At 39.1% G+C, this 17,189-nt stretch overlaps 1 protein-coding gene across 2 annotated transcripts in view; it reads right to left on the bottom strand.

The window, feature by feature from the left end:
* The window catches only part of EIF2AK4 (eukaryotic translation initiation factor 2 alpha kinase 4), a 96,701-nt gene that overhangs the window by 23,185 nt on the left and 56,327 nt on the right, over window positions 1-17,189 (bottom strand). For both annotated transcript variants that reach the window (XM_012766389.2, XM_076004239.1), the window contains 8 exons: window positions 12,806-12,907; window positions 11,033-11,086; window positions 8,526-8,762; window positions 7,201-7,276; window positions 6,660-6,781; window positions 3,334-3,383; window positions 2,215-2,383; window positions 1,022-1,138 (listed from right to left, as the gene is read on the bottom strand). In XM_012766389.2, coding sequence (XP_012621843.2) covers window positions 1,022-1,138; window positions 2,215-2,383; window positions 3,334-3,383; window positions 6,660-6,781; window positions 7,201-7,276; window positions 8,526-8,762; window positions 11,033-11,086; window positions 12,806-12,907 — 927 coding nt within the window. The remainder of the gene's footprint in view (window positions 1-1,021; window positions 1,139-2,214; window positions 2,384-3,333; window positions 3,384-6,659; window positions 6,782-7,200; window positions 7,277-8,525; window positions 8,763-11,032; window positions 11,087-12,805; window positions 12,908-17,189) is intronic.

Here is a 17,189-nt window from a genome sequence, read left to right as displayed (position 1 = left end):
AGAGGCAGGAGGATCTCTTATACCCAGGAGTTTGAGGTTGCTGTGAGCTAGGCTGACGCCACAGCACTTTAGCCTGGGCAACAGAGTGAGACTCTGTCTCAAACAAACAAACAAACAAAAAACAGTAAGTCATTATGGACTTCCACTATTCACTCTGTCTTAATCACAGGCTGTCTGGCACTGTTAGTTACTGAATCTCCTGGATGCCTCTTATTTATAATGAAAACAAAATGTAACATGAAAAGATATTAAAAAAGATAAACATTCACCTCACGCCAGCAGCATAATAGAAAGCTAATTTATTTTTTCAGTATTTCCCCTCCAGGCTCTTATCTGCACACATACTATAAAGTAACAAACACTAAAATGTGGCTAAATTAGGGACGGGTAACTGGAGGTGCTGTAGCCCCAGCCCCACAGGAAAGAGGTGGCAAATGAGGCGCCACTAGAGGTCCAGGCCACTCTCCCCCAATTCAACCAGCAAATCTGTCTGTCAGTGACGGGACTGGTGAGCACAGGCAGTTGGAAGCAGCAGGGGCTGAGCTTTTATTCTCCACACTGACCCCTTTTCTCGGCCTCTGGAAAGTCAGGATAAAAACAGCGCTGGTGTGAGGAGGAAGTGAGTTCATCAATGAGAAGGGCCTGGAATGATGCCTGGTATGCTGGGAGGTGCCAGATAAAGGTTAACTGTTTTTCGATCATTATTGGCAAATATTAGGACCAATTACGTAGTGATTTCTTGCCTTAAGATGTAGGTTACTGAAGGACTTTACTATCTTTCAAATTAAAAATTACCCTTATAAAAACACTCTGGAGGTTACTAGAAGTATAGGGCTAAGTGTAGAATAAAAGCTCAACCCAATACTTGTTAACTGTTGATATAATTAAAGCCAATTCGTTCTTTCACCTTCAAGGGAAGGAGATAAAACTCCCAATTTAGTTTTATGGCTGCATCAATAAGAAAATAATCCAGAAATATTATCATTTTTCAACATCGAAACAAAGTTAATTAAATGCTTACCACAGCATCATACAGAATAACATAGACTTGACTGAGTTTATCTTCTGGGATCCCACAGTGTAAGAGGATTGCTTTCAATAACATGGTATGGTTCAAGTAAATACTGTAATTTCTTTCCTGAGACACAGAGAAAAATTATTATTTTCATTATAAAAGTAATTATAGATACATGACCAAGTCTGGAATCTAACCATCACTCTATCATCCTAACACAATGGAAGAAAAAGGATTCAATTTTAGCATATGGCCTCCTAGCTTACTGTTTCATATTCATTCATTCTTTTTATATTATTGTAATCAGAGAGTATAATCTAATTTAATACTGTATGATGTGCATCAAAAATACTCTGACTGGTCTTTAGTTTTGTTTAAGAGCCTCAGTGCATTCACACAGATTTCAAAGAGGGAAAGATCTGGTTCAATAGTAATTGACTTATAAGCACAGGCCTGTGTACTATTACTTTCATCCACACGAGCAAATTAATGGGCATTCACAGAGCGGTGAGCTGTATGCTGAGCTGGGTGCACTGGGGTACACAGAAAAGTGGACCCATGGCCCCTGTTCTGAAAGCACACACCCTCTGCTTGGAGAAAACAACTAACGCCAACTCAAGGTAGTTTGTGGCTGTCTCATATCAAGCTGTGAGAGTTGAGAAGAAAAGGTGGCCGACCAATCAACCAGGCAGCAGTCAGGCTTCCTGGGGAGGAGGGGCCCAAACTATGGCTTGTCAGAGACAAGACTCTCTAGACAAGGGATCACTTGACTGAGGGTGGCAGAACAACAGGACACGTGTGTGGGACAGGAGGGCTGAGGAGAGCTGGCGGCAGTCCCCACTGGGGGCAATGTGCAAACACAGAAGGGAAGGTGGGGAGCTAAGAGATCGGATGTAGGGAGCCACTGAAGGGTATGAACATGCTAAAAGCATCCTAGCGATTTTAGTCTGATTTCTTGCATTTTGAAGAATGGGCAGAGATAAACCACAATCCCCCCAAACAAAACCAGTTCTTGTCAAGGTAGAAGAGCCTGAGATCAACCTTGAAAGCAACATCAAACTCTTGCCACTTATGCTAGTAAAGACGCTTCATCGCCAGCACAAACCGAGGAGCAGGTTTGTCGCTGGGGCTTCCCCACCACACCTGGTGAGGGGCTCCAGTGGGGGCAGTCTCAGAATGCTAAAATGTGGACAAGATACCTGAAGTGCTGGAAACTCTTGGATGATTTCATAGATAGTGTAGATGATTTCAGCAGTGGGCAGAGAGCTGTTGGTGGTAGAAGTGACAATATCAAATGCACATTCCAGAAGTTCTTTGGGATGAAATCGATCTAACTTGCGAGGTCTGAACACACGTTCTATGCAATATCTGGAGAGAGAAACCCAGACATCTAAGGTCACTGCTTACTGGAAACAAATATGTATGAGAAATTGTTGAACAAAACAAATAGGAAAAAAAAAATCAGTGGTACGATCAAGAGGGCAAAGATAGATTTGCCTTGGGAACAGTCTTGCCTTGTCATCTAGGTTCCAATTCCATCTAGGCTCCAGTTTCGCCACTATTAAACTGTGGGGCTTAATTGGTTTTTAATGTGTGAAATAGTGACGAAATTATACAAAAAAATAATTTTACCTTACATGATTGCTTTCTACAGAGGGATACGCACACCTTAAGACTACGACTATTAATCGTTCACTTGTAGCTAGGATAAAAGCACGGGAGGAGCTTTAACTGTGTTTGAAGAAAGGAGCTTGAAAGCAGGGTGCCCCATTGACAGCACTACTGCTCCAATTCGCCAAGAGCTCGGTGTTGGACCCCTGTGGCATTTGAATGTACAGAAAATCTTTTTTCCAATGCTAAGTGCCTGAGGGTCCTCAGCACTCTGCATTCCTGCTGGGTTTACTCCACTTCTCCATAAGCAGCTTTTGTGCAGTTACCTGTGTAGGCAGTTTTCACACAGAGACCACTGGCCATGTGTCACTCCAATTAAATTTTAAAAGGGGCCATCTGTGATCAGCAACAGCCAGATGTTTTTATCAAGCAACCATTTGTGAAAATAATGAGTTGTGTTGCTTGGGGACATTTAGGAGGCACAGAATAGACTGCAGGAACATCATGGTACTTGTCTGCTATGTTCCTTCTAACAGTCCTAGTTACCTCATAGAAAAGGGTACTGTGGCTGGGTTTTTTTGACCATATCCTTAAGCTCAATACTCTGAATCCAGAATTCTTTCCTGTGAAAAGATCCCAGAAGATAAAACAGTCTTCCTTGGTGTCATTCCCATGTCTGTCAAATGGAACACGCTATTGTTTCTTACCGTTTTAAATTCAATATATTATTTCTTGCCACATATCTTGCAAAAGGGACCTGAAAAATAAAGTTTTAAAGGTCAATGTCAAGAGGTACCAACTATCAGACTCCTTTTGTTTTTTAAGGACGCCTTTACTGAAATATAACTCACGATCACAAAGTTGACCCTTTTAAAGTGTACAGTTCAGTGGTTTTTAGTATATTTGCAAAGAGTGTGCATGGCTCACCATGCACACTCCTTGATTGTTCCTGAGTGCTTCAGTCAGCAGTAGGCTCCAATGCTAGACATACCATCACTCCTCTCAGGTTTTTTAAGTTTGAGAAAAATTCACTTTTAGTTAAATATACTCTGCCATATGTTTATTATGTAAAATTAAAATTGGTACAAATTATTAGGTTACTTGTGAATTTTTGTTAAAAATGTCATTTATGGTAATGTAATCATGATGGGTATTATCTCTTATGGTGAATTTCCTGATTTTCCTATCAATTTTTTAGGAGAAATTATTAATAACCAATCTCAAATAATAATCAAAACTAATAATACCATTACAGGCTGCTCCAAGAGATCAGACATGGTATCATGGGTCAAATTCCCAATGAGCAATCATTTTTTTTTTTAAACATCAGCTTGTGGAAAGGGAGCCAATGTCTAAAAATATGTACTTTCCTCTCCTAATATTTAGAGAATAAGCAGCCAGTTTTAAGCATAGCTGTGTAAATGTTTGTACTTCTACTTTTTCTTTAACTCCCCAAATGACTGACTTGCTATTTATTTACCTCTACATCAAAATAATCCCAAATCACTCTGCTTACTTAAAAGAAAAGCCAGGAATGTGGAAGGAATTTCCACTTAGACCACAAACACAAAATCTGTTCTTGCAATAACCCATATGACATAGATATAAAAAAAGAAAATGTCAAACAGTTCACTGATAAATAAAATAAAAATATATATTAAAAAAAAAGAAAGAAAATGCCTCGATCCCATTCACTCTTCTAGAAAAATAAGGCCAAAATGAGTGTATTCTTTGACACCGTGGTGTCTGGTGATACAAACAAGCTGGTGTGCATGGTCATCACACACATGTGAGAGCATGTTTATACCTGCACACATACCAAGTGTATGTAAACACAGTGTACCTTAGTACAGATACAGTTTTTTTTAAAACTTTTCTCTTTCTCTGTAACAAAAATGGGATTATTAGAGTTCCTTTGAAATTTATCTTTTTTTAAAAGCTAATGATATACCACGGACATTCCTACATATCAAACATAGGTATGGACATATCTAAATATACACAGTCACCCTCAGTATCCATGGGGTTAGGTTCCAGGACCTCCCAAGGATATCAAAATAGTGGATGCTCAAGTCTCTGATATAAAATGACACACTATTGGCATATGACCTATGTATACCCTCCCATATACTTTATTATTTATTTATTTATTTATTTTTTTAGCGTATTATGGGGGTACAAGTGTTAAGGTTACATATATTGCCCATGCCCCCCTCCCCCCTTGAGTAAGAGCTTCAAGCGTGTCCATCCCCCAAATGTTGCACATCTTACTCATTTGGTTGTATGTACCCATCCCCTCCTCCCCTCTCCTGACACCCGATAAATGTTACTCCTATATGTCCACTTAGGTGTTGATCCACTAATTCCAATTTGCTGGTGAGTACATATGGTGCTGGTTTTTCCATTCTTGAGATACTTCACTAATTATACAACTGTCCATAATGCAGAATCAGTGGGAACCCTGAGCTTGTTTTCCTGCAACTAGACGGTTCCATCTGGGGGTGATGGGAGACAGTGACTGATCTGACAGGAAACAGAGCTCAGGCAGTGATGCGAGCGATTGGGAGTAGGTGTAAATACAGAGAAGCGCCTCTCTCTCTCTTTGCTGCCACTCACCTCCCGCTGCAGGCCACGGACCAGTACCCCTCCTGATCATCTCTAGATTACTCTTAATACCTAATATCATGTCTACACATTGCTTCATTCATGTGGATTCAATGTAGTCCTCAGTGTATAGCAATTAATTTTTTGAAGCTTCGTGGAATTTTTTTTCCTTGAATATTTTCCATCTGCAGTTGGCCGGATCCATGGATGTGAAAATCAAGGACATGGAAGGCCAACTGTATATATTTTCATTTTGTACATATATAAATATACATATTTATTAAAAATATGTAAATTTTAAAATAGCTCCTTAATATTTCATAATATTGATGACAAATTATTCAACCATTTTCTTATTGATAAACATGTGGCTTTCAGTTTTTGACTACCACAATAATAATATGGCAATGAATATTCTTTTAACATTCATACACTAATGTGTTTTTATTTCTTTGAATAAATTCCTCAAAGTGGGATTGCTAGCTAGTTCAAAGGATATAGTATGTGCATCAAATTAAAAAAATTTTATTATAAACTTTCAGATTACTTTTCTAAAGGATTAGCAATTCATATTTCTATCAGCAACATTTGAAAGTACTTATTTCCTATACTCTTATCATCTCTGCATGATTATTAATTTAAATATCTTTTGCTAGCCTGATGGGTGAAGTTGAGATAGCTTTGCATTTTTTTATTAGGGAGATGGAGCATCTTTTCAGAAGCCTATCAGCCATATGCATTTTCTCTTCTGAGAACTGCCTGGTATATCCTCTGCTGATATCCTAACTTATAAGTGTTTTCTGCACTTGAGGGGTCTTAAGCCCTTGTCTGACATATGCATCGCATGTTTTCCCTGGCCTATGGTCCAGCGCCACAGAAGGGCTTGTTAGTGGCCAGCATCACGTGACTGCATGATTGGCAAGACTGCTGCTGTCGATGGGAGCCCCAGGGGTCAGAAGAAACCACTCACGGGTAAAACACAACATGCCAATTAGCAGAGACACTTGCTGTTACAAGAATTTAATTGTTCTAGACATTAGCATGTGAAGATGTTCCTGAAGATCTGGCCAGAAGTTTAAAAAAACAAACTACATTTACCTGTCTGAGTTGGCCAGGTTAACCTGCTGGGTCACCTGGCAGATGACGCTGAGGTGCACGTATGGCACCTGCAACTCCGGATTCCTTTGGCTCCTCGAGCCATGAACACTTGGACTATTAGCAAGGTGGATGCCTTCAGGGCCAAACATTTACTAAACTCCAATAATGCTCTCACCCTGACAAGTCCCTTAAGAATACATTTCTTAAAGGTGACATTTAGAATATAAGCCTGGCAGAAAACTTGACCAGTAGGGGCAATGCTTGAACAGAGATGCCATCCCTGTGACCAGACACAGCACCCAGACCGTGATCAGAGGGTTCCCAGCCTCACCCGCAGGTCAAATGGAAGCATCACCAGCATCCCGCTGTGGTCCATGAATACGGCGGCTTCATTGTGCTCGTATATTTGCCTGTTTCGGGGAAGCAGTAGTGGGGTACACAACTGGATGGCGCCTACACCAAATCAGAAAAAACGACAAACCATCAGGTTCTTACTCTTCTTAGGAGGCAACCTAAAATGAACACAAATCTGATAGGTAAGTAATCTGCTACTGGGACTGTTAAAATCACCAGTTTTTCTTCAACTCTCTAAATTTACAAGTGGAGAGCTTGCCTAGAGTTAAGTTTGTCAATCTGGTCGTATTTCTGACTCTACAAACCAACTGTATTTTAGTAGCAAGGTTATAATATTTAAATCAGTTTCTCTTCTACAAGCTGAGCTGTAAAAATAAGCTTAAATTTCACACGCTGTCAACTGCCGGTAACTGAATTTAAAAGGAAAATATGGCATAGCCAAATCCACTAACGGTATTTTCTAATGATGACAAAACAAATCTTATGAGAAAGAATATGATTTTTAAAAAGGGCATTACCATGTCTTTTAAAGATGCGGATGATGGTTTCACACACATGCTGCTGTATCTTGGCTGTACTGATGGAAAAGTTGCCCTAAAACAGGACCAATTAAAATGTCATCATCAAAGCCCAACTGAAGTGGTCCCTCAGAATATTAATCTGTGGCTTGCAGTAGGTACTACACTGCTTATTCCCAGGATCATAAAGGAGATTTCAACAAGTCAGTCCCTCTTTGAACATACTCAGGGAAGAGGCCACATGTCTTGCAAAACATTCTGCTTCAGAACGTAAGACCTAATCTTTCAAGCAATGGGAAGGCCGCCTGGCATCAAAGTCCAAGCCCTTACCCACATTGATCATCTATACCTTTCAGAGAGCTAATCAAATAACACATCCTCCCTGACTCTCAGGGATACTGTGGAACAAACACCCAAGGGCATCAAGGCCCCATCCCACATAGGGAGGTGATTCACTGTAGGCCTATTGAAAGCTTCGTGGCATTTATGTATTTTGCCAAGAGCTTTCTTTTTCATTTGTTTTCTTATTATAAGAGTTGTACCATTTCAACCATAGAAAATGTAGAGACAGCATATAAGCAAAAGGACAGTATAAAAAAATTACCTATAATCCTGTAAATATCTTTCTAATGTTGCCGGCCAGCAAAAAACTCTGGTCCCTAAAATCTATACTGATCTTCCATAAATTTTACTACTTCCTCTCCATACTGTATCTTTTAAAATTGTATCTTATTTTAAACATACAGAAACATACAGGGAATATAACAAATTATCTCTCCCCTACCCACCCAAATTTATCAAATTTTAACATTTTGCTATATTGGTTCAGATTTTTTTTTTTAAAGAAATAAAATGTTAAAGGCCCCCACACTGGCAACGAGGCTACACTTCAGAAACCACCTGGGGGCTTTTAAAGAGATTCTGCAGAGCCTCACAGCTGGAGATACGAGCCACATGACATGCTGGGGTACCCGGGCATCTGCTTTGTCCGAGCGCTGCCCAGGTGATCTGGATGTGTGACCAGTGCTGGGAACTACGCTACTACTTTGTCTGGATCTCAGCTGGCTGGACATTTTTGGCTCCGGGCAGCAGGGGCCAGGAGATCAGTCTCTAGGTCAAGAATTCCTTCAAGTGATTAAAAGTGTGACTCTTCTTCCCAGAATGCAGATGCACACGTTTTGCGTGTACTTTTAGGGGTCTCCCAGACCTCGCATAGGAACTTATGTTGGAGGCATTTAAAAAAAAACCCGTGAAAAATAAGGCACTGACTCGATCCTTCTGTGGCTCAGGTTAAGCTCCCTTCATGTGGCACGGCGCAAGCCCACCTTCAGTATGTCGCTGTCGTAGGTGTAATCGATGGCAGGGGAGACGCGCTGGGAGAAGATCTGGGCCATCATGGTGCGGTAGGCCTTCCCATCCACGTTGGCCAGGGTGTGGTGCAGCACTTCGTGAAGCTCTGACTCCTCCATCTGCGGCGGGGGAAGCAGCTCGCTCTTGAGCAGTTCCGTGGCTGTGGGCCGTTTCGCGGGATCGTGGTTCAAGAGCCAGGAGATGACAGATTTCTATAAGGAAACCAGGCACAGCACTGACGGGATGCAGCACATGCGCTCGGGAGGCTCCAGAGAAGTCGTGGCAGCTCACGCCAAAGACAAGACCCCACTTCTTGCATTTAACTGGCATGTCTGAAATCTCTGAATAGGCCATTTTTTCTCTGTACTTTTACTGGGGTCACAGAGTTGTACAGCAATGTAATATGAATACTTCTTAAAAGGCGGAGGCCCCTTTTACATTTTATTGTCACAAGCAACCAAAAAAATCCTCAACAACTATGTAGAAACAGAACTTAGGCCTTCTAAACAAAGTATGGTATAAAAAGACGTAAGAACATAAAACAAATAGCTTTACATGCCTAATTTTGGTATAAATTATAATGCATAATAGCTGCTGGAATCCTTAAACATGTAAAACATCTTGTTTTAATTTCTTTTCCATTAATGTTATTTGTATTGATACCATTCCCTTGAATTCTCTTGATTTACATTACTCATGTTATACTTTCACAGTACCTCATTAAGCACGGACTTTTGAATGCAATCTAAACCTTTGAGAGGTTCCTTAATGATTCTTAATCCTCTTATTTATAATAAGGATTTATGAGGAGTTAGAGGAGTATTTGAGATCAGAAAAGCAGAGTCTTTGGAGGAACTTTATTAAGCATTTTCTAATTATACATCTTTAAAAAATACTCCCCCCCCCATCACCACTCTCCCTTACTACTGTCTTAGGCTGAAGTAAAAACACAGGTAATTACTTTTCTTGTGATATAGGAGTTTTATATTATAAAGAAAGGAACTGACATGATACAATATTTATGAAAGCTATGTTAAATTCAAGTGGTAAAAACAGTAATACCCGATTCAGCATAATAGACCCTGTTATACTGTTAAATTTCTGTGCATGGCAAAAATGATCTTATAGTCAGTTTATAAGCATCTTCTCTGTTGCCTCCTTTCAAATAAAAAGCAACAGCTGTGACATGGGAGGTGGTAGTAAATGTGGTGGTGGTGATGGTGTTTTAGTGCCACTTTTGTACAGCTCAGACTCAAATGCCCAAGAGTATCTAATATATATCTGAGGACAGGTGAAGAGTCCTCAGTGTGAAAAATGGCATGGATAATTGACCTCATGTTTGTAGTTTAATGAAGTTCCTTCACCACCACAGCTGTCAACAAGTAGAAAAACCGAATAAGGCTGACCTTGTTACAGAGAAAGGCTATGAAATGAACATTTATTTACTCACGACCCCCAGAAACAATAACAACTAGGAAAAGAAATAGAAACGTGACTCAATGTATTTCTAATGATCATCACTAATTAAGTAGATGAGACAGAATGGGTCCCTATAGCCATAAATAACTGTCATGTTAAACACTGCCAAACCACAGAATGTTAGTGCTAATATAAAGGGTACTTAATCCCTTTATTTTACCGATGAGGAAAATTAAAGTCCAGAAAAGTTAAGTGGCATGTATATCCAGATACATAACCAATCAGTAAGAAATAGCAAATCAATAAAGTGTTGTATTTATGCTTCTATTCTCAGCAGTAACAATTTAAATGAGGGATTTTGCCTTGATTATGATCATCAATAAAAGTCAGTTTAAGGAATAAACTTTTATATGATAAGAGTATTAACCACTGAAGGTTTCACCAAGATAAACACTGGCACTAAGAAGAAAGGTCCATCAAAAGCACAATACACAAATTCACTAATAATTGTTCATTCATATCAGCTGCATGGTAATATTAGCCTATGACACGAGTTACATACACATATACACACTCAGATATTTATGGTATACAAAAGAAATTATTTTGCTCTTTAAAATACGGTAACATCAGATTGTCTAGAAAATGCAATCCTTCCCCCACAATCTGAGCTACTTCAAACTCGAAAAAAACCTCAAAATTATAGCTTTAAATTATTTTTTTTTCTTAAAGTCTCAAGCTTCATCTAAAACAATGAGCTGTAAAAGCATTCTTTTTTTTTTTTTTTCAACAGCTAAGCCAAGGGTCCAAATAGCACTTCAAAAGCACAATGAATCACACAAAAGATCCCTGTAGTTTGTTAATTTTCCATGCCAGCCCTTGGCATTTTTATGGTGCATTTCAAGTCTAATAACATTTTAAGTGCTTCATCTTTTGATTTTTTTTCCCCCACGTTGTTCCCAGGACACAAGAGAATGAGTGGCAGAAGATTGCTAATTGAAAAAGAATAAAAATAGTAATTAAAATGCAAGACTGAAGACACAGTAATTAAAGAGAAAATTACCTGCTTTGCATGCTCTCCATCATCGAAGTCTTCTGGAAACTTAGGCGCAGTGGGCTAAAAGAATATTATATTCAAATCAGCAAGTGCTTGGCCAACTGCCACAGTGAAAGCATTTATTCACCATACGTAAAAAACTCAAATACAGGAATAAAACTCTGCTAACAAGGAAAGACTGAGGTGATACAGCCTTGAAGACTGACACTCATTCTTCCAACCGCATGCGTATTATTTTAATACAATATTAATTTAATACCCAAATGAGCGCATCATCTGAGGACAAAGTATTTAAAAATCGAATGGTTTCAGAGAAAGACAAAGTAATTGTATGCAATGCACAGATGAAAAAAGGCAAAAAACGCCAATCTACCAACAAAGAGTAAGAGAAAAACATTAACACTAAAACTTCTACCTCCCCCAAAGTTCTCAGTTTTCTGGTAAATGGGACCTCAATTATAAAATTAACTTAAGAGTTTAGATATTCTTGAAATGAGTGGACAAATACGAATTTTAGACTAAAGAAAGGCCCTTGATCATATCATTATCAGGACATAATCACCTAAGAGCGTTACAGTCAGGACAAGGTGATAGTAACCACTGTATTTACTCCTGTACTTTACAAACACAGCTGTCCACACTGTATTGGAAGTAAAATAATTCAAAATTGAATTAATTTTTGAAAAAATTAAAAAAATTTTTAATTAAAAAATTTTAATTAAAAAATTGAAAATAATAGTTCTCCAAAGTATCCAGAGGTGTATTCCTAGTGACAGTGTATATGATATAGCTTAAAGAATACTCCTGCTTCCCTGTGCTAAGGAAGAAGATGGCTCTCTAGACATCTTGCTCACGAACATATGAATTGAAATCATCCTCACCCAAACCTCACCTTCCACTTTCATCTTAATGCCATTTTCTAATGGGCACCCTTGATCTCACACTGTAATGTTGGTCCTTTAAGGTACAGTAATAACAGAGTAAGGATTAATCCCAAGAATACAAATGGGAATTTTCTTGAGGGGGGAAAAAATTCAGGTAGCTGATATTTTCCTCAGACCCATTTTAACTTCTTTTTTTTTTTTTTTTTTTTTTTTTTTTTTTTAGGAAAGGGAAAGGAAAGGGAAAAGGGAAGGAAGGGAAGGGCAGGGAAGGGCAGGGAAGGGCCCATTTTAACTTCTGATCATGGTGGTGGTTTTCTTTAGGCATTACTATACCAGGTCCATTCAACAAGAATCTTCAATTTCCAGAACTAAATATCCACTATTCCTTATAACCCATTCCCACTGATATCAGCTGTACTGATATCAAACAAAATTTTTGGATTCTTCTGTTTTAAAATCGAGAGTAAATCTCTAAGAATAATTTTTTAAAAGTAACTATAACCTATCAATTTCTCCAAGTAAGATTTCCAAAAACAAACAAAACTAGGGAAGATTTTCATCACTGGAGGTGTGTAAGCAGAGGTGGATTTCCACTTACTAGAGATACAGTAGACAGACCAATAAGATCCCTCCCAAGAGTTGACAGTATTTGGCTACCGAAACTAAGTTATTTCAAGAACGTAGGAGGGGTGACTTTCCTTGCTCAGAAAAATGTTTCACTACAAATGGGAGAACAGGTTAGCCTGCCATGTCTCAGTAAATGAGTCATTAGAATTACAATAGGACAGCTTCTTCTATGTTATAAATGCCAGAAAAATATCTTGTCTTGAATTCTGATCTCCATGATAAGATTCAGGTTACTGGAAATTCATGCACCAAAACATGTGATACATACATCTCTGAGTTGGTTGAGAACAAAGATCCTTTCTGAGGCCGTGACCATGGGGTGATAGGACATCTCAAAGAAGATAATTCCCAGGCTGAAGAGATCCACTTTCTGACGGGAAAAAAGAATTATATTTAGAGAGCCTTGATATGAAAGCCTAATTTACCAGGGAATTATGAGCACTTACAGAATAATGTTTGCCTAAGTGCAAAACAAGCCACATTACAAAAATGTGATGATTTGTTTTATAAAGTTATGGGTATAAAGACTAAATGGGATATTTTGTATTTAGATGCTGATAAAATATTTGGCATGATTTCTCTCAACATTTTCCTAGAAAATTGTAATAATTGTAACTGGTTTAGCTGCATACACAGACATAGGTAACTGCTGGCTGAAGACTGGAAATAATGGCTGAAGAACAAGGACAACTGAGACTGGTCATAAGAATCTGCTTTGTTTTGCATCTTTACTAATCATCTCAAAAGTGAAACTCAGACCAAATTCTGCAGCTGACAGCAAATGTCCCCTACTGACTGCAAAGCCATCCCAGTGAGGATGGAAGAATGGCATAACAGAAAGATCATGTGACTAATCTTAGCAAAATACGGAAGTGCAATCAAAGAAATGCAAAGGCAACCTATGGAATGGGTTTCCATAATATTTTCCATAGAAAATATTTGTAAACCATATATGTGATATATTCAAAATATATAAGGAACTCATACAACTCAACAGTGAAAACAAATAACCCAATCAAAAAATGGACAAAGGACCTGAACATTTTCCCAATGACATATAAATGTCCAACAGCTATATGAAAAGATGCTCAATGTCATTTATCGTCAAGAAAATATAAATAAAAACCACAATGAGATATCACCTCATACCTGATAGGATGGCCAGTACAAAATGTGAAAAGATAGCAAGCACTGGACTGGGTATGGTGGCTCATGCCTGTAATCCTAACATTTTGGGAGGCCAAGGCAGGGGGATCACTTGAGGTCAGGAGTTCCAACCTGAGCAAGAGAGAGAATCTATCTCGACAAAAAGTAGAAAAATTAGCTGGGTGCAGTGGTGTGCACCTGTAGCTCCAGCTACTTGGGGGGCTGAGGCAGGAGGATCACTTGAGCCCAGGAGTTTGAGGTTGCAGTGAGCTATGATACCACCACTGCACTCCAGCCCAGGCAACAGAAAGGGAGGCAGAGAGGGAAGGAAGGAAGGAAGGAAGGAAGGAAGGAAGGAAGGAAGGAAGGAAGGAAGGAAGGGAGGGAGGGAGGGAGGGAGGGAGGGAGGGAGGGAGGGAGGGAGGGAGGGAGGGAGGGAGGGAACAAACCGTATGGAGGCTCCTTGAAAAATTAAAAGCAGAACTACCACATGATCCAGCAATCCCACTTCTGGGTATATATCCAAAGGACTTGAAATCAGTGTATTGAAGAGATATCTGCACTCCCATGTCTGCTATAGTACTATGTACAACAGCCAAGATATGGAGTCAACCTAAATGTTCACAGATGAATGAAGAAAATGTGATATATATATATATATATATATATATATGTGTATATATATATGTATATATAATGGAATATTATTTGGCCTTTAAAAAAGAAGGCCAAGAAGGGAATCCCGCTGTTTTTGACAAGGCTGAACCCAGAGGACACTATACTAAGTGAAATAAGCCAGGCACAAAGACAAACACTTCATGATCTCACTTGTATGTGGAATTAAGTTGAACTCACAGTAATAGAGGGTAGATATGTAGTTACCACGGGCTGAGAGTTGGGAGAGATGTTGGTCAAAGAGTATAAACTTTCAGTTATGAGATGAATGAATTTTGGAGAGCTAATGCACAGAATGGTGATTACAGTTAATAATAATGTATTCTTAAAGTTTGCTGAGAAAAGTAGATTTCAAATGTTCTTATCACACACACAAAAAAATGGGTGAGGTGGTGGACATGTTAGTTTGATTGTGGTACTCATTTCACAATGTATATCAAAACATCACATTGTACATTTTAATATATACAGTGTTTATTTGTCCATAAAGCTAGGAAAAAATAAAAAATAAAACAAATAATAAAAAGCCAGAGAATGAAAACACAGTAAACTCAAAGAAACTAGAAGGATATAAATAATCAAGATAATTATTAAATAATCAATGAATAAAAACAAAAATAAATGGCAGTAATAAAAAAGAAGCAAAAGCACAAGCAGTGCAGAGAAAAACAACATAGGGAGCTACAGAAGGGAAGACAGCCTTTGGAAGGCAGCGTGTTTGAGGAAGCTGGTCATGACCTGGCTGAGGGAAACACTGATCATTGTCAGCTGTGAAGAGAAGCCACTTCCAAGAAAACAAGACATTTCAAGAAGCATTCTTAAATGAATCTGGACCCAAAGATGAGTAGGAGAGTCTCTCAAAATACCACCAGTGACTTCAAAAGTCTTAAACACTCATTTTGTCATTTCCTATACATACTGGCGTAGAAAATGTAGAACATATAGAAAAGACCAATATTTACTTACTACTAGTGATGTCTAAGACATGCCCATTTTTTTTTTTTTTTTGAGACAGAGTCTGGCTCGGTTGCCCAGGCTAAAGGGCCATCGTGTCAGCCTAGCTCACAGCAACCTCCAACTCCTGGGCTCAAGCAATCCTCTTGCCTCAGCCTCCCGAGTAGCTGGGATGACAGCCATGTGCCACCATGCCCGGCTACATTCTTTTATATATTTTTAGTTATGCAGCTAATTTCTTTCTAGTTTTAGTAGAGGGGTCTCACTCTTGCTCAGGCTGGTCTCAAACTCCTGAGCTCAAACGATCTCAAACGATCTACCCGCCTTGGCCTCCCACAGTGCTAGGATTACAGGCATGAGCCTTTGCACCCAGCCTGTTTTTTTTTTTTTAAATATACACACACGGCCTGTTTTTTTTTTTTTTTTTTTTTTTAAATATACACACACGGCTGGGCATGGTGGCTCACGCCTGTAATCCTAGCACTTTGGGAGGGCCAAGGCAGGTGGATCATTTGAGCTCAGCTCAGGAGTTTGAGATCAGCCTGAGCAAGAGTGAGATCCTGTCTCTACTAAAACTAGAAAGAAATTAGCTGGACAACTAAAAATATATAGAATGTAGTTGGGCATGGTGGCACATGCCTGTAGTCTCAGCTACTCAAGAGGCTGAGGCAGGAGGATGGCTCGAGCCCAGGAGTTGGAGGTTGCCGTGAGCGAGGCTGACGCCACAGCACTCTAGCCCAGGCAACAGAGTCAGACTGTCTAAAAAAAAAAAATACACACACTCATACACACACACACAATAAAACTAGGACCATACTACTGTTTCTAACTTTTATTCATTTAATATACTGAGAATACTTTTTTTTTTTTTTTTTTTTTTGAGACAGAGTCTCACTTTGTTGCCCAGGCTAGAGTGAGTGCCGTGGCGTCAGCCTAGCTCACAGCAACCTCAATCTCCTGGGCTCAAACAATCCTCCTGCCTCAGCCTCCCGAGTAGCTGGGACTACAGGCATGTGCCACCATGCTCGGCTAATTTTTTCTATATATATTATTTGGCCAATTAATTTCTATTTATAGTAGAGATGGGGTCTCAGTCTTCCTCAGGTTGGTTTCCAACTCCTGACCTCAAATAATCCACCCACCTCGGCCTCCCAGAGTGCTAGGATTACAGGCGTGAGCTACCTCACCCAGCCTGAGAATACTTTGTAACACTGTTTTATCTGCCACCTTACGCATGAAAGCAAGGTTAAAAAAAAATAATGAAAGAATAAGATTAATATTTATTTAAAATAAAAATTAAAAAATGTTAAAATTAAAAAAAATTTTTTTAAATAAAAAATAACAGTTTTATTATTAGTTTTCTAAAGCAGGTTTCTGAAACATGCTTTTAATGGCATATAATATTCAATTATATAAAAGTCCCATAATTCACTTAACCAGCCCCCACTTTAGGCAATGTTATGTTTCACTATTACAAATGATGCTGTGATGGACCTCTTTTGTATCAATTTTTTAGAACCCCCCCACCCCAGTTGTTTACTTTGGGTAAATTTCTAAAAGTGGAACCCCTGGGCCAAAAGGTAGAGCACTTTAAGGATTTCATGACACTCTTCCAAACTGACCTCAGAAAGAAGACAGTAAAGGTGCCCTCCCACACCCATGGTGTATGCAGTCCAGCTCCCCACAGCCTCACCCTCACTGGGTACTCAGAGGTCTGCTTCAACTCTATGTCGCTGCCCAGTGCTCTCTGTCTGACCCAAAACCCAGGCTTGAGTTTGCACTGCAAGCCTGAGGATCTTCTTTGATGCCAATTGCCTGCCTGATATATTTTTGGTATTTATCTCTACATTCTTGTCCTGAGTGATCTCATCTAGTTT

Source organism: Microcebus murinus, chromosome 6, assembly GCF_040939455.1.
Source record: "Microcebus murinus isolate Inina chromosome 6, M.murinus_Inina_mat1.0, whole genome shotgun sequence".
Lineage (NCBI taxonomy): Eukaryota > Metazoa > Chordata > Mammalia > Primates > Cheirogaleidae > Microcebus > Microcebus murinus.
The sequence above is the reverse complement of the archived record's forward strand: the minus strand, read 5'-3'. Positions and strand labels throughout refer to the sequence as shown.